Source organism: Xiphias gladius, chromosome 14 (genome assembly GCF_016859285.1).
Source record: "Xiphias gladius isolate SHS-SW01 ecotype Sanya breed wild chromosome 14, ASM1685928v1, whole genome shotgun sequence".
Taxonomy (NCBI): domain Eukaryota; kingdom Metazoa; phylum Chordata; class Actinopteri; order Istiophoriformes; family Xiphiidae; genus Xiphias; species Xiphias gladius.
In genome coordinates, this window is record NC_053413.1 from 19,956,741 (window position 1) to 19,975,307 (window position 18,567).

General features: G+C 39.3%; 1 protein-coding gene across 1 annotated transcript in view; it reads right to left on the minus strand.

Annotated features, from left to right (window-relative positions):
• Positions 1-370: 370 nt before the first annotated feature.
• prkci (protein kinase C, iota) overlaps positions 371-18,567 on the minus strand; it is a 30,799-nt gene continuing 12,602 nt past the window's right edge. The window contains exons 4-18 of the mRNA XM_040144030.1: positions 17,180-17,230; positions 16,139-16,224; positions 15,576-15,713; positions 15,382-15,436; positions 14,025-14,080; positions 12,869-13,045; positions 11,135-11,232; positions 9,697-9,783; positions 9,472-9,607; positions 9,248-9,335; positions 7,414-7,539; positions 6,881-6,960; positions 6,425-6,514; positions 2,303-2,418; positions 371-2,214 (exon numbers count right to left, since the gene is read on the minus strand). Coding sequence (XP_039999964.1) covers positions 2,127-2,214; positions 2,303-2,418; positions 6,425-6,514; positions 6,881-6,960; positions 7,414-7,539; positions 9,248-9,335; positions 9,472-9,607; positions 9,697-9,783; positions 11,135-11,232; positions 12,869-13,045; positions 14,025-14,080; positions 15,382-15,436; positions 15,576-15,713; positions 16,139-16,224; positions 17,180-17,230 — 1,472 coding nt within the window. The 3' untranslated portion in view covers positions 371-2,126. The remainder of the gene's footprint in view (positions 2,215-2,302; positions 2,419-6,424; positions 6,515-6,880; positions 6,961-7,413; positions 7,540-9,247; positions 9,336-9,471; positions 9,608-9,696; positions 9,784-11,134; positions 11,233-12,868; positions 13,046-14,024; positions 14,081-15,381; positions 15,437-15,575; positions 15,714-16,138; positions 16,225-17,179; positions 17,231-18,567) is intronic.

Consider the following 18,567-nt stretch of genomic DNA (forward strand, 5'->3'; position numbering starts at 1 on the left):
TACTGTTTTACCGTTACTTAGGTTTGTCAGAATCAGAACAGCAGAGGCTGAGAAGTCCTGACTTTTGGTCCCTTGTATGTTTCAAGCTTCAAAAACACTAGATCCTAATTCAATAACATCTTTCATTGGACCTTCCCTGCCTGTTAAATGTGCTCATCTTTCAGACTTCAATGTACAGTCATTTCTGTCACATATTTTAAGTCTAACCAAAGATATATATGAAAGGGATCATCAGGGTTATTTTCTCAAACTTGAAAAAGCTCCTCCAGAGCCGCAGAAGCCTTCATACAAATGTTTTTCAGACTGAACAATACTCCTCATGACGGGTAAATTGACTTAAATGAATGACACAATCACATATTACCACAAGGAGAGAAATAAAACGTTTATTTTACCGTCTGTGTTTTTTCTTTGCACACTAATAATAAAGTTCAGCAGAGTCCTGTGGGTGGTAAACACCCCCAAAATACGACAAATACAACAAATAGTGTTTTCCATTTCGTTCACCCAGTAACATTTTGTGATCAATGTAGTGATAAAAACAAAAAAAATCCAAATTAAATCTGACTCACAGAAAAGTAACAATAAAGCAGAAGTAGCATGTGTAACAGATGAATGAGTTCCTCCTGTCACCACTTGAGCCCAAAAATATTTTCCAAGTTGAGAGACGCTTTGACCGGAGGAGAGTCTGGAGGTTCATGCATCATCACTCAGTCTTGTTACAGTTGGTGGGTAGAAAGTGGCTCTTCAGAGCTTTGATATGCTTTAAAGCAGTTTTACAAAATATCTGATGAACCGTGGGTTAGATATGGTAAAAATGGAGCACAGCAGACACAGATTACAGTTTTCGAGTCACATTTTAGGACAACAACTGCGCTGTGTCTTGGATTTCTAACTGAACTCTCATTTCAGCTATCACTTAGTATTTTGATTTACAACAAAAAGACATACACAGAATGGAGAAAGCACAAAACAAAACAATTTTAAACAGAACATAACTTTCAGAAAGGCATAGTATTAAAAATGAGCAAAAAAATCCGAATATATAAATTCTATGACTTAGGACAGCAAATCTTTCGTATATATACTGTACCTTCTAATACGTACCAGCAAGACATTTTCAGAAAAATGTTTTTTGGTCCTGTGTGAATGTATATTCCATGGATGGTCTGCACAGCAAAATAAACCTGTGCTCCAGCGTTCAGGTATTATGTGCTACTCTTCGACCCCATTTCCCGGCACAGTGAGCTCTTTCATTCACAGTTTTGAGAGCATTAACTCATTATTAGCGTTAGCTGGACACTGCTGTTTACGCTCCTTCATTCTGGGAGGAGGGACGTGAAGCAGGCTCCCTCTATTTTCCAGATGTTGAGTCTTCAACAAAACAAAGCCTGAACCTTTTTTTTTTTGGTTCTATTAACACTCAGAACAACATATATAATGACTGCTATGTTGTTAAATAAAACATGACAAAAATATATAGATTTTTATCTTTTTCATTTCTTTTTCTTTTTTTTTTTTTTAAATGCTAATGTTCTGTTTCCACTACAGTAGGGGTGTTGGGACAAAGCTAAATCCAAAATGACTTTATGACGATTAAGTTGTCAGTTTTGTCCGACGGAGGCTTGAAGCTAAAAAAAAAAGGCCTTGTCTAACATTTATCCTCAATAGTAGTTTCATATATTTCTATATACACAAATAAGATATGCATTGAAAACACCCCACCAGCTGGAAGGAGAGGATGCTGAGTTCATGTGTCAGGGGCCATGCCTCCTCCCTTCCGCCCCGGTGTACAGCAACCTTGGAAGAACTTTGTGGCCTTGTTGGCTGCCGGTAAAGAGGCCCCGATGAGAAAATTGGTATCAGTGCAGATTTATATGATATAAAAATAATTAAGAAAGAAGGTAGGCTTAAGGGCAAGTGGTTATAAATGGCAGAGTGTGAGTGTGACTGGTTTTGGCAAGTAAGCGTTCTACTGTGCATGTGTGGCCCTCGAACAGAAGGTTGATGTCGTCATGTTGTCTCGTAACTATGCTGCTTGAAGACACTGAGACACCACGTAACACGTGCATGACTGTGTGTTTGCGTGTGTGCGCGTGTGTGTATGAGCACGGACGTCACGTCCCTCACACGCACTCCTCCGCCGACATCAGGAGCGGGTTGATGTACTCGAACCCTTCAAACTCAGACTGGTCAATCTTTCTGACCACATCGCTGCAACGAACAAAAGGATATGTAAATTACAAGTGTTATATGAAATCATAATAGGATGGAAGAGGGAGCTAATGAAATGGAAACTCACTCGTCATCAGGCGTGAGCTGGATTGGCTCATTGGTGAACTGGGCGTCAAAGTTGTCCAGTCCGAATTCCCCTGAGATGTTGGGCTTGAATGGAGGGACCACCTGCTTCTGCTCCAGCTGAAATAACAACACAGACATCAGGTGGGAACACAACCACCTTTTTTTTGGTCTTAAATGGCATTAACAACACATGTGATCACGCTGAGTATTTAAACTGAAGAGTAACAGTGAGTTAGCGCGACTCTTCGGATAATCAATTAGTCGATCAATGGAAAAATAATCTGCAAGTATTTTGATAGGGCTGAAATATATTTACGGACAAACACTGATATTAAACAATTTCACAATATATATCTATATTTGCGAGATTTTGAGAGAAATACGACTTGTTTTTGCTTCACATCAATGTGTTTTAAAAATCAAAATCAGAGATGCACCCATTTGTCAATAAGTCGCCAATTGTTTTGATAATTGATTAATCATATTGGTTTTTAGCAAACATTTTCTGCTAACAGCTTCTCAAAGGTGAGGATTTGCTGCTTTTCCTTGTCCTATACTGTAATCAATGCAATATTTTTGGACTTTGGACTGCTGGTAAAAAAAAAAAAAAACAATATGAAGACATCACTTTGCTCTAGGAAATTGTGATGGACATTTTTCACTTTGACATTTTATAGACTAAATGATTGATCAATCACACTAGAAAATAATTACAAAATTAACAAATAAAGGAAATAATTGTTGTTTGCACTAGAGTAACAGTCAAACTGTAATATGGTCTAGAGCCAGGTCTAATTCTGTTTCCTTTTTTTCATTGGTGTAACAAGATGAAACATTAAAGATTTCACAGAAAAGACAGTGATACAATATACCAAAACAGACAAAGGAGAAGGACAACACTATATACACTTGCAAAATATCAAAAACACGCCACACAGAAATAGGGAGAAAAAAACTCAATATAGCAATAATAATATTTTACAAGCCACAGGTATTTATGTGTAGAAGTATCCTGATTCCATACAGAGATACTTGAGTTGAGTGACCAACACCAACTCAAACCTTAATGAGGAACCTGTACTTCTACTCCATACCTCTGCCTCTCATCGCATTTCTACACATGACTCCTCAAGCAAGCCAACAACTGTTCCCCCTGCAGGTCAACCGTCGCACTGCTCGGCAAACTTTCGGGTTTGTGTATGTGCGTGCGTTTTTGTGTGTGTGTGTGTGTGTGTGTGTGAGTGAGTGTGTGTGCGTGCGTGCGAGGGTGAGGGGTGGGGGAGGTGTAAACTGATCCCTCTAGACACTCTGACCGACTGCTGGGTTCCTGCTCCAGACCAAACAGGGAAAAAGAGGAAAGAGGTCATGGTGATCCCTGGCGAGCAGCCCTGTCTGTCTGAAGGTCTGACTGTCTGTCTGCCGTGTCATCCACCAGTGCATGTGAGTCTTTCCATTTGTTAAGGTCATGTCCGTCTGCCTTTAGAGATGAAACGTGCCGGATCACGTACACGTGTACAGAGCTTCACAGTAGACTCCCTTTTCTCTACTTTTTGATACGAAGCAGTTCTAACTTTCGAACAGAACCAGCTCAACTGAGCTTATAACAAATCATTTCTGCAGGTTCACCAAATTAAATTTAAGACATCTAAGACATATTAATATCACACAGAGTGACATTTAATACCTGTTACATGATCATACTGCCCAAACTATAAATACCAATAGGGATGATAAGGCCTGGAATTATTAACAATGTGCAAATAAATGTATATACATTTATTAATTACTTCCTGGAATATTCCTAATATAATAAAGAATTAATCATTAAACATGACTTGGACCTCGATAAGCTTAAATCAGTGCTTTTTAAGACTTTTCAAAAGTGAGGATTTGCTGCTTTTACTTTGTGATATTATTGTAAATTGAAAATCTTTGTGTTTTGGACTTTTATTCTGATCACCTTGAGTTTTAAGTTTTTAAGTCAGATTAAGCAGCCCTGATAATAACTGTCACTTGCAGCCACACAAGAAACTACATCTAGATCAGCCTATCAGTTTTGAATGTGTTGTCAACGCGCCACAACTTCTTAGAAAAACTGTAAGACATTAGTTTTATTTTACAGTTCAGGGTGTCATAAAAAACGAATCTCATTCACTCTTAAAAGATAATATTACTCATCTCTGAAACTGAGAACAGGGAGTTTCATACATAACTGAGTTTTTTTAGTCCTAGTTTGACTTTCAGTGGGATCCTTATAAGTGATACTTACTTCAAATAGTCATGTCGGTTTTATTTATATTGCCCTTTGAGGCAAATCACAAAAAGTCTTTCAGGGCTTTACTATCTGTGCAGACTTACTGTAAATACATGCCGAGAAGTTCATTTCTAACACCCTGCTCCACATTCAGAGAAACACTCATAGTCTTAAAGCATAAAGAATATAGATGGTTACACATGTCAAATCATTTCAGTGCTTTGGAAATTTTCTGGTATCCTCAACCTGACTGATACTTTTGTAATGTTGCTCTGACTTCATGATGTAGTTTCTGACAGGAAACGAACTCACTAGCTGTTGCACTAAAAGTGTCTCAATGCAAAGGTTGATCAACAAATTGTCATAATGTCATAACATTGTGTTTCAGATTTTATATATTGCTGGTTTGACGCCCTTTTTTACATCTCTCAATGCTATTTTTATCATTAATTTACAGTTTCACTAGCAGTGTGTCAGAAATATTTCAAATTATATTTGAACTCAATTTAAATCAATAAGCAGATATTTGTTTTTCTCTTGACATTAAAGTATTTTAATGTTCCCATTTTTTTCCTCTTCTCATTTTTTTTTGGAACCTACAAGGTTCCAGCTTTAATTTCATATTTCCCTCTGCAGGATTTTTTAAATGTACACTGATGAGACTGATGCAGCTACGCAACCCCATACGCAGAAGGGTGAGATGCACGGCGTGTTGCGACACATTCCTCCTGTAACCGTTGTTATATTTTCTGCAACTTGCGCCACAGTAGCAATTCTGTCGGTTTGAACCAGACTCGGTAGCTTTGGTTGCATGTTTGTCCCTCCTCAGACCACTGTCGGGAGGTACTCAGCACTACTGACCGGGAGCATCTCACGAGCCTTGCTGTTTCAGAGATGCTCAGACCCATTCATCTGGCCGTAACGATATGGCCCCTCGTCAAAGTCACGCAAGTCTTTACACCTGCCCATTTCACCCGCATCCAACACGTTGACTATGGGAACCAACTGTTCACCTACTGTCTAATATATTCCAGACCTTGACATATGCCGTTGTTACGAGATAATCAGCAACATCGTCTGTGAGTGGTCATAATTTTTGGCTCATTGTTGTATATACAGGAAAGAAAGTACTCAAACATATGCAGTATGCAATACCAGTGACCTTCAGAAAAAGTATTACCAACCTCTGAGATTACTGGAACTTCACTGAAGTTTAGTGCAGTTCAGTATTTCATTTCACAAGGAATTTAAAATAAAATAATTCCTTAACGATGAAGCTGATATTAGACTTATTAACAGGTTCTTGTGATCATGAATTGTTGTTTCACCATCTGATCGCTGAAATGACTTCCCTGTGAGATATAAGAATAGGAAATGTATATCCAGAATTCAACATTTCAGCTGAGTGTGCATCTCTTTCTTGGTGACTGTCAGTCAGTCAGTGATCTGTCTCCAATCATTTCCTTTCCATCTTTGGCCTCCCATCTCAGTTAATCTGTTAGGCAGCATATCTGTTGTTGTCAGTCTTCTGCCTGGGCTGGTAGTTTCTATCTGTGATGCTTACCACATGGGCATGAGTCTCATCCTATCGCTAACAGCCCTCAGGTTTGACAGAGCTTCTATGCCTGCAAGGCAGGAGAGAGCGGGTGACCCCGTGCACTTAGATTTGACCTTCTGCTGTCTAGTAATATCTTTTTCCTTCTCTGCAGGATCAATATATGGATTGATTATGACCTATTTGGCAGCCGGCATGTACTGGTACTGATTTCCTTCATTAGAAAATATGACGAAAATTGTGATTAAGACAATGAACGAGGTAATTCAAGAAAAGGAGAAGACAGAGAGAAAGAATAAAAGTGAAGGACTCACAAGGTCCCAGTCGACGTTTCGGAAGAATGGATGCCCCATGATGTCGGCAAAGCCCGTCTGAGGGTGGCAGCCTAGACGCTCCTTGGGATCCTGCAGGAGAGACGGTGAGAGGAGGTTGAGAGAAATTCGGAGATGATGGTGACGGAGACAAACAAGAAGTCAGACAACAGGCAAAAAAAAGGTGGAGAAAGTAAGAAAGGAGAGAATTTGCAACAAAGGTGGAAAAGAGGAGTGGAGTTTGGTGTGTGAAAAAGGTAGAAAAAAAAATCGGTATAAACAAAAAGGGGCGAGAGCCACATTCTCTACCTCCCGAGGGGGGGGTAGAGAAGAGAAGAATGAAAGAAAGTGAGAAATGGCACTCTGACTCAAACTGAGGCCACAATAATGTCATTCTCAGGGGCCAGCAGGAGCCAACACTGTTTAAGATTGATCCAGGCCCGTCTGACCCCTTCTTACCTTGTTGAGAAATCCCTTGAGGACGCTGGCAGCTTTGACTGACAACGAGCGGGGGATTCTGATCTGTTTTTCCAATATTACTGCAGAGGGTGAGAGGAAAGGGGAGAGGAGGGGGATGCACAAGAAGAGGAGAGAGTGAGACCGGCGTTCCCTTGAGGCTAAAATAAAAGAGGATAGCACTGATACTGCTGCAGTTATGATTTCAATCCTGTCGGGTATCCTCATGTTGAACATACATAGAAGAGCCTTTTTAATGAAGTGTCAGCAGTTTTTGAAATATGACTTAGTCTGTCAGCTGGTAACTTTTAATTCCACTCTATCCTGCACTTGCTTGCAAAGAAAACAGACACATTTTGAGACTGTGTTTACAACAGACAGAAACACTCATGTATTCACACATTTCCCTGTAACAGATGGTATGCGCCTGGTTTTGAGAGAAGTGGCCACCAGAAAGGTGTAAATACAAAGGTGTTATATGATTCTGCAGAGCTGTTTTTTCCTCCAATTATAAATCTCTGCAGTGCGAGTGTTACCTTGGAAGAGGTAGTCTTCTGTGTTCTGGTCTGGGTTGTCGGAGCTTCCGACTATGTCGAAGGGCGACCGGCCCGCCATCATCTCAAACATCAGCACACCAAGCGCCCACCAGTCCACGCTGAACCCTGAGGACACGCACATTGTATGTTACAGATTATATCTCTGACAAGAAGGCAACCCAGATAGACGAAGGGTGTTCGAGACAGCAGGACGAAGGGCAGTGTGTTCAAAACTACCATTTAATCTCTTTAACAGAGCAACCAAAACAAGATAAATAAATACATAATGGCCTTTTGTTGGCTGAAATACAACAGCTTTTAGGGGCAGCCTCATTAATATTCACAACCTGTAACTACAACCAGAAAATAAAGTAAGCAGCATAATATATAAAATGCTAAAAAATGACTGAGGAGAGATAAAGGGTTTGTTAAGAGATTTTTTTTAGCATCAGAGCTTGATGAAGTACTTTTATAAAGTACAAGGCAAAATCCTCACAAGTAATATGTAAACTTATATTTTGTTGTTGTACGCTAAATAAATCTCTAACTGCTTATAATCGGTCATTGGCTGTACAGGAAAAGCACATGCAAAACCAGTTATACATATGTAATTACATTAGGTTTAATTAAGTTTCATAATAATTATGATGCTAACCTTTAATTATATAGCACTTTTTCAAAAACAAGTTTATAGTGACAATAAGTGCTTTACAGACATGAGAGCAGATAAAAAGCAATGAGAAAATGAACACTCTTGGAAGCACATAAAATACATGACAAGAGAAGAATATGTAAATTAAAACAATTAATAAATAAAATAAAACAAGACTAAAAGCCAATCTAAAACTTATTAAAAGCTAATCTATGAAAATAAGTCTTTCATAGAGATTTAAAAGAGGACACTGAGGTTTTTTGTCATTTGTCAGATTAACTTAACTATTAAAAATACTAATCTTAGCTAGTTTGTGTTTTCTGTGACTAATTATTATAGTGCGTCAAACGGGAACATTGCGCATGCCTATACTGCGATTTTCCTGGCGGTGTGAGCCAGAGTCCTGCTATGTACAATAGCAGGACAAGGACAAAGAAGCAGCTAAGCGGAGTTCAGCCATTTTATTTCTCACTCCTGTGCATTTCCTACTGTGACAAGTGAAAATGTTGTTTGTGGAAAAAGGCCTTATTGTGCTCACATTAAAAAAATTAGCTTAACATACAAAAACACTGGTATGATCCCTGAGCAGTGGAACTTGTTGCTATGATACCACTTTTGGTAACCAGGGAGCTCTTTTTCTATTTTTATCGTATTGTGTTTGTAGATACGTGTATGTGCTGCACTCCGTTATGATGTAGAAACTGATATTCTCTGAAAGCTTGTAACTACACCTAACCTTTGTCTTTAACAGCTGTAAGATATTAAACTGTGATCCATACACGTTAGTCATCCAAACATCCAATTGTTCAAGTAAGATAACTCTTGATAATGAGTTAAGATAGTTGCATTATTCATTCAGAGGATGTCACAATTGCTTCAATTTTATTGCTTTTTTAAATGTATTTGCTAATTTGTAGCACGTGTTTATCATTTTCTATTCTCTCTCATTTTAGGTTTCACCTCATTTTCTCTCATTTGTTCTTTTTTGTTTTTATAGTATGTATATTTATTTGAATAAGACATTTCAAATAGTGCAGATAACCCAGGGACTGCACCACTGTATATCCATAATCGTAACTGCAAACAGCATCTCACATATTCCTGCATAGTGCCTCATATTCTGTATCACAAAAAATCATCAGATAGCATTTCTGCTAAGTGCTTGTGCGTTGTAACTCTCACCGTAATCCTCTCCTCTGAGTATTTCAGGGGCGATGTAATTGGGGGTACCACAGAAAGTGCTTGTTGTATCGCCTGGTCTCAAGCCCTCCTGCAAAAACAAAAAGATCATCAGCTGTGAGATCATCTCAGCTGGCTGTAAAGTGAGAATTGGGCAGCTTTGCAGGTGCTTTTATCCAAAGGGCATCATGACATGATGAGAGCCTCCAGTAAACTGCAAACAGCACCTTGCACATGCCGTAGTCTGTAAGTTTGATGTGTCCCTCTGAGTCCAGCAGCACATTGTCCAGTTTCAGATCTCTGTAGATGATTCCCCGCTCGTGGAGGTAGTTGAGTGCAAGACTAATCTCTGCTGAGTAGAATCTGAAGGGGAGCGAACAGTTTTTCAAAATCACATATGACTGCAAAGAGAAAAACTAGATGACATCAGTCTTATTCTTTTTAATGACTACCTGGCGTGTTCTTCTGGGAGTTTCCTTTGTCTCTGCATGTGGAACATGAGATCGCCACCGTTTACATATTCAATAACAAAGAAGAGTCTGCGAAAGAAGAAAATGTAATACTGAGTTTGTATTTTCAACTTGAATACATAATTAGTCCTTTTTATTAATCATCTACAAAAAGTCAATGAGGTTGGCTGGATTAGCGTGCAAAGCATGGGACAACAGAAACCCAGCATCCTGTTGTCTATGAAATGTCAATTCTGTTTTTCTATTAAGGACCATTTTTTGTATTTTCTGGTTTGTCTGAGCTCTTCTCAGCGGCTTGAATTTGGAAAAAGGTGATTTCACGTATTTCCGTGCACCAAAAAGGTGCAATGATCAAAATGTAATGACATTTGGGGGGTTTTTTGGTTAGGCTGCCAGTCCGTCAATCAAATACGTTCAAACCCACGAAACCCACTGGTCTTTTGCTTAATAAGTCATGAATATATAATGTCATAAAAAACACCTAAAGTTTGAAATCATGTTTTCACCATGGTGGGGATCTTCCTATAACCTTAATCATCACCACACTCTTCCCTGACCTTAACGAAGTGTTCTGTTTGCGTTAACCACAGGAGCAGTAGGTGCCAAAACACTCTTATAGTATATGTCATATTGAACCACTCATACATATACTATTGTAATTCACTGAAGAGCTACAGTACCTGTTTTGACCTTTCAGTTTGACTTTCTATGACAGGATGTCTCCCGTAAGCAGTTAACCACCGCAGTCAAATTAAAATACATTTTCTAAGTTCTAATTCTGCCTCCCTGTGTTATTTGTTTATTTCTTGTTACATGATGAATACTATGTGTGTCAAAAAAATCATCTTTTAGTACAGTCTTTATCGCAATCCTTCTCTTTTATCTTCCTGTAAAACATACTTTTGCTGACTCATCTTGAAATCAGGGGCAGTTACATAAATCAAATGTGATTTGGGGTGAACAGCAATCACATAAAAACACACGTGACTGTTAGCTAGTGGTCAACTAACAGAGCAATATTGTAGTAGGATGTGAATATTTGGATTTCAGCTGGCAAAAACTTTGTTTACAGTTCCAAAGAATGTGACTGAGGGTCTAATTGATCAATTTAACCATTATCATCCCGCTCCTGATCTAAAAATACAGGAGAGGGAGGTGTCGTTAGAGATGAACAGTCCTACAGCTCTGTCTCACGGCCACCTTTTCACACCCAAATTACATCTAAAGGATTTGATTTCCTCCCTCTCATAACTAAACTCCATATACGTCACATTACTACTGCTTCGCTGTGACTTTAAAAGGTTCTTTTGTAACATTTTCAATAATTTTCAAGATGTCAAACTCTGTTTTTCCCCATTCTTGACGACTTTCCCAAGCCTCGAAGAGACCCTATAACTCGCATAAGGATGCATGCTATCACCTGCTTTCTGTCTGGAAACATGAGTGGAGGCCGACCAAGAAGGGATGATTAGAGGCCTGCTCAAAGACGTGCTTTTCTGTTTGGACCCAGTCAATGTCCTGGAAGAGAAACACACAAAGACACACCCAAATGTCAATCAAAGATCACTCTGACATAGTACCCTTGAACTTATAAAAGCTGAAGAAGCACAGAGCTCGATCGACCATGCTACAAAGCTTTAGGTTCGCTCATGTGTCTGGTGGCCGGCGGCAGGAGAAAAGGGCTGAGCATGTAGAAACGGCAGCGAGCCTCTGTCGATGGCTGGATGGTAATATGTCTGGACACGGATGCTGCTCACGCTGACAGGGCAGGGACAGCAGAACACCTCACCATTGATCGACAAGCACTTGTCAATTTGTCAATCACATTAAGTGCATCTAATCAAGGCTAACTACTACCATTGCCGCTGGCTGTGGTGCTACATGTGTTCACCGAGATCAATTTTTGATGACAAGATGGTTTATCTACACCTTCTTAGAAAGACTGATGGCTTCAAAGAGGTCTGTCAACTTAACTCAAAGTGTTTCAGACAAGACACACATTCACGAGACAAATGTTCATTGTGCTATGAACAACAGCCCCCATCGGCTGCGCTAATTACATTAATTATGACATAAGAGTGATGATTAAACTAGTAACTAACCCTCTCACATCTCAATAAATGTAAGTGTTGTGTTACTGTCACAGTGTACAGACTTAGACAGTTTCGTAAGTGGATATACACCTTTAAAACTGTCAAAAGGAGATAGCTGGTCTAACTAAATTATAAGATGTAATGTACTAAGTCACTTGTTTTGCTTTTAAATACATAAGATAGTATGAAACATTTAAAGTCGAAGGGATTAGTCAATTAGTTGACAAGTTGGTCAACAGAAAATTAATTGCAACTATTTTTGATAGTTATTAATCATTGTTTCCTTTTTTCTTAAGGAAAAAACGAACTATTTTCTGGTCCCAGATTCTCTAATGAGAGTTTTTTGCTGCTTCTATCTTTTTTATATCACAGTAAATTGAAAATTGGAAAATCTGACATGTGAAGATGTCACATTGGGTTCTGGGAAACTGTGATGGTAATGTTTCACTATTTTCTGACATTTTACAGTACAAACAATTAATTGATTAAATAAGAAAATAATGTGCAGATTAATTGATAAAAAAGAAAGTCATTAGGTTTGACCCTAGAACCGTCGGCTACAACGCCTACACTGGCAGCAGTGGAAAAAGTGGTTCAAATGAGACTGTGTGTTATTGTGAGAAATGTTTTCAAACTTCAGCACGGGATAAGACTTCTGTCTAGAGCCAAATATTGCTAACATCAACCCTTTAAAAACATCTTCAGACTGCAAGTAGAGATACAAAAAAATTAAAAAGAGTGAGTGAGTAAATAGTCCATGCAAAGATTGACCAACAATTTTCATAATCTCATCATTTGGTTGTTTTTCAGATTTGATAAATAGCTGGTTTGATGCCCTTTTTTCTAACCACCTTTCAATTCTATCTGTATTATTAATTTGTGCTTTTGCAAGTTTTAATGTTTAAGTGTTGGATTTTTGCCTTTACTTCTATAGTCCCGTATGCCATAGGTAGTGAACTGCTCTCATTGGACCAACCTGTCTAAATAAAGGTTATAAAGAAAATGATTGACTTCAATGGTAAGGTCTGGCATCAGAATTGTTTACTACTATTCTGGTTTACCTCATCGTCATTGACCAGCTCCTTCTTGACCACCTTCATGGCGTAGATGCGCTCGGTCTTCTTCAGCTGCACCAAGAGCACCTTGGCGTAGCTGCCTCTGCCGATCACCCTCAGCAGATCGAAGTCTGCCAGCCCCAGGCTCGACGGCGATTTCCCCGTGTCTCTACTGCTCCGCGCCTGTGGGGGCAGTTACGGGGGGGAAAAGTAAAAAAGATCATCATACAAACAGTAAACAACATAATGTGATAAACACACAAAGTCAACTCTGTGACAGTTTGTCATGCAACATCTAAGTCCATCAACCTATCTCAAGATTTTCATTGAACTATTGATAAAACTAGTGATTTGGCTTAGGCAAGAGGGTGATTTCCTTTGGGTGATTTGCAAATTAAGTTTAAACTACTCCCAGCTCCACTTTTTGAAAATAAATCTTAGTAATGATTTTCTTGTCCTTCTTAAACTCCATTATGCTGCCTCCATTAGATGAGGCACTCCCTGTATTAGAGTCATACTTCTCTGTAAACCTGACTACCACCTTCACCATTTCCTCACCTATCTTCCTCCCTCTTCCCTCCTCTCCCGTAAACTGTTCTGTAGTGAACCGTTTCCACTGGCTATCCATCTAACCTCCCTCCACGTGACAACCCACCTTCCCCAGAGTTAGACATGGAACTGTAGATAAGATCATTTGGCTTGCTCTCTTTTATCTCCATCTATCTGTGTCCAACTCGATCCATTCTTTATCCATCTCCAACTCTCCTGCTCCATTAAACAAACCCCCACCCCAACCCCAAACTACATCCTGGGCCATTAATCAGCCTCTGGCATTAAGAGCTGTGATAAAAGGTTACTTTATTAGCTCCACAAAAGGAAATCAATATCCACAGCACTGCAAAAGTGCCTGCATCTGTATGCTCTCTATATCACACATCCACAGCAGGTGGAAGAAGGATCACCCAAATGTAAGTCCTAGCAAAATATCTAGACAAAAATCTGCTTCCAATTACAGCTGATCTTATTTTTTCCTTCTCACATGAACCGCAACAGTATCTCTGTCTAGATATGCATATACGCACACATATCCATCTAGTCGACATGACAGGTTGACAGACTGTGAGTCATACATCAACAGTGTTTGAAAAGATTTCTCTCTCACCTCTTTCTCTTCTCCATCGTAAGTCAAGCTTTCTCTGGAGTCTTTATTCTGCGGGCCTTCGAGAGGAGAGGAGAAAGTGTCAGACAGACAGAAGGAGAGGGGGAGGCAGGAGAGGGGGAAAAAATAGGAGAGATGACAGAAGTAGGAGAGAAAGTAGGTGAGAGACAGTCAGACGCTTTGTTTACAGCCCTGCAGTGCCAGAGTAATTTCTCTCTGCTTGGTTAGACAAGAAAGTACCCTTTTGTATCCCACCTCTAACAAAACCAGAATATTTAAAAATTACAGAAATAATATAGAGTAACTATTTTGCAGATAGAAAAACAGTAGAAATGCTTGTTCATGGATAGTTACACCATCAACAATTGAAGTTTCAATATTATTTAAGTTGATCTTAGCAGAAATGCATTAAAAAACGAGCTTAAACATAGATATTTCCATCACAGTGTTTTCCATGACTGTGCCCCACAACTACCCAGGTGCCCTTTGATCATCTAGAAGGCGCTTCAGCTACCTCACTAACAATAGCAACAATGATCCTAAGCTCTCTCATTCCAGTCAGCCTCTCAACCACCTGACTGGACTTAAGTCTGGTGCTGTAGGTAAACCCCAAATGCAGCTGACCAACCGGTAGTCTGGATAGAACAAAACTACACAGATGCCAACAACCTCTTGAGCTCAGTTTATTTATTCTTGAAGGATAAGACGGGTAATCTGTTTTTCACTTACAGTCAATAAACCCAATGAAAAGACCAAAATTAACAACGAACTGATTCAGCTAACAAGTGTTATCTGTGTAGCAAAAGTCTGAAATTCCTCTGTTCCATAGAGCACAGAGAAATGTATTAAGGAGGAACCTATTAAAAACACATCAGTGAGCCAGAGCTTTGGACTGGTTGACATGTTTCTTCATCACAACACTCGTTTTTTTTTTCCCCTCGCTCAATCACGCATACACCGTCCTGCTGCCGTCAATACCCACTACCATGCGACACCAACTGAAAATAGTCCCAATTAAATGTACTTCATGTGTATAGAAATATTTCCAGTCTTGGCTTTAGGGAACAGTGGTCAAAATCTGCAGGCAATGAGTCAAATTAAAGTCTTCAAGTCAAAAAGCATTGGAAAGACATTCAAGAGTGTAATTAAAAAGATTCAAACCGGCCTGGGTGCAAAAGGTAATACACGCACTGATGTTTCAGAAGTGCAGAACAGGAGACAGTGTGTCAATGTCAATGTGTTTGACTTATGTTTTCCATTTTTAGATGTATTCGCACCCATGAGTGTGTGTGTGTGTGTGTGTGTGTGTGTGTGTGTGTGTGTGTGTGTGTGTGTGTGTGTGAGAGCAAGCGTGTGTTACCTGGCTGTTCAGTTTGGTCTAACTGACTCGATGGCGGGCCTGGCATGATTGGTTCCTAGACAACAACATTCGCCATTAAGTACAATCAGCACAAAACCAGAACACAGCCTTGCAGTTTATGTGAGAGTCAAGGACGGTAATGATCCACTTCATGCCTTCAAGCTAATGATTATGACATTTGTCACAGCGCTCACCTGGATCATTGGTCTGCCACACTCCACTGTCACCAGTTTATGGCATTTCTTGTGCACCAGCAGTTTGCAGTTGATACATTTGTAGCCCTGTCTTCCCAGACCCCAGATACGGTCTGTACAGATGGCACAATGGGCTCGCTGTGCCGGGGACGGATGGAGAAAAATTCATCATCACAAACACACATTCATTGAAGGAGATGCTACAGAGACTGTGGTGGCTTCTGAAATATGCACTCCTGCCAGTATAGAATTAAATCCCTCCACAGCTATTGTTCTGTGTCACCACCATCCGTCTTATTCCATCAATCCATACAAAGACAAATTACTAAAGGGCAGTGGACATCCCATTCTCCTTTAAATAGGCATATTTAAGCTTTGAAATGTGCATTGTTTTAGGATTTACATGACACAGTAGATTTTAATTACACAATGAAAAAGTCAAATATGAGATATACATGACTTTAAATATACAGACTGAAAATATTTAAAGCCAAGAAAGCACACAAGTGAAGGACCTTACAGTGCAAAGAAACTGGGGAATAAAACTTAGTGTCACGTCTCACCCTGTTAAAGCGTTTGGCCTGAAAGGCGTGACCACTGGCATAATAAAGCTTCCTCCAGCGCCGGGCTCCACGCCGATATATGGACTCTGCGGAGAGAGGAAAAAGAGCGCTTTACCTGTGATTTAAGATTTAATTGGGAAAAGAAGCTTCTTCAGGAGGTACTGTAAACAGGTACTGTAAACATTCTAAATGGTATACACTTAAAGTTTGTAAGAGTCAATAGGATTAACTCGCTCATTTCTTTATGAAGCTTCTTTATCAAGGTTCTTTTGACTTTTTTTGTAATAAATATGTTTTTAATGTTCCTAAAACTGGACTAAGGCAACTGGAATCTGGATAAAAGAAAAATGTGACATGTCAAATGTGAAACTGCCTTAAGGTTTTACTGCATTATAGGATATGCTCAAGTTAAAATAAAAGAAGTTTAAAAAAAAAAAATTCTGTACTTCAATTTCCTGTCATTTATCAGCTGCCACATACACCAATACCAATAAATCTTGAATGAGAAAATATCGGACGATATATCGGCGTGGCCATTTTATCGCCCGGATTCTACTTGTAACTGAAATATGTGTGTACGTATGTAACTTAAGTGTCACATAGATTATGGGAATTTGGGGCGCAGTGTTCTGCTTTGAATCTGTAGCCAAACAGTTTAAAAAAAAAGCTTTTTCTCAGTCCTCACCATCCTCCACCAACCTCACCATTCATATAATCTGTGTACACATTTTATTAAGACATTCTACAGGATTTTCTACAACTGCAGATATTGTATACACATTCACACACTTCAATTTCTCATGTAGAGATTTTTCACAGGTTTACAAAAGCAGCACAGGATTTGAATTTATTTCTGACCATTGTTTCTCAAACTCAAAAATGATTTACCCTTATTTGATCCATTTCCATTTTGAAATTCTCCGGGATAAAGGAATTTGCTTAAGTGTCTCAAATTTAAAATGTAAATTGTATGTAGGTTTCTTTAAGACTGCAGCTGTCAAAATTAGGTAAAAAACTAAACAAATAAAAGGTTCAACTCACTGTCTTCTCCTGGACAGGGCATGCCGGGTTTCTCTGGTACACATGGAAACACTGAGAAGAGGAAAAAAAAGACACTGTTACATTTAGAAAGTCTTTATACGATCTTTATTTCATCTGAAGCAGGCAAGTCTGACAGCATTCATGTGAGAGTGTTTGTAAGACGCTGAGTACATCTCACATAATGATGGCAGTTAAGACTACCTGGAGCAAACCTGTCACCTTGAGGGGTTCATGATGAAAATCACTCACGTTGTTTTTATGATGGTGCAAACATGTTTGCCGGCAACATACAAAGAAATGGGAAAAGACGCAATCTTAAGGAAGCCGGCAAAGATTATTTGTGTGTCTGTTTATGTGTGTAGAAGAAAGAGACACATCAAGCTAGACTGGGGGCAGTGTGAGTCAGAGGCGAGGCATGGGCTCCAGCCAACGAGCTTGTTAACGAGCAGACCTGGCGACCCCCCGCGGCACCATCACATCCTTTCCTCCACCCCCCCTCCTCCTCCATTCATCCTCCGCCGTTACGTTGCCATCCAGCATCCACTGTACTTTTGACCCCTCACCTCTGATTTGATTAAAACTTTACATTAACCTCACATCCTACGTCCTCGCTACCCCCAGGTTACATGCTTATACCCACATGGCCTGTCAATCAAATGTACCATATCACTCCGCATATAACCCCTCCACCCCAAGCATCTGAGTTTGCCCTGACCTCTAGATTCATAAAGTTGTAAAACTATTTGTCAACTAGGCTGAGCTTAGACAGGGAACTGAACTAGCTCAGGGGCACATAGACAGACATCAACTGAGGAAAAAAATGTAGTTTTCACAGGTCAGTGCAGCATAAACGATATGTTTTGATGCTTCTTCTCGGTGTATGATCATGTACTGTAATACGTATGTCCAGAATGACAAGGCACTGAGTGTTTTATTTGGATGGTATTTGTTTATAATTAGGCCCATTATTTATAAGTTTAAACTCTGGTAGACATGTATGTAAATTAGGCACCGTTGAAGAACTATTTACATTAGTAATGTTTGTAAACACAGGAGTAAAACAGACACAGGATAAGCCAAAAAAAACAAAAAAAACAAACAGATTTACATTTGTGAACAACCCTTTTATCTGCAGTATATTGAAAAATACGTTACAATTGTGTCTTTATTTGTGATTATTGTGTGATTACTTTTGTGATTATTTTTTGTGATTATAATGAATGTATTTTACTTTGTAAAGAAATGTTAAATTACAAGAACACATTTTGCATCATATACAATTGCCTGAGCGATTACTTCTAATCTAATAATCCCTAGGCACTAATTACTAGTACTAGCAGGCAGATAACCTCTAAAAAGTCAAGTCGTGTGCCTGGCACAACTGCCTG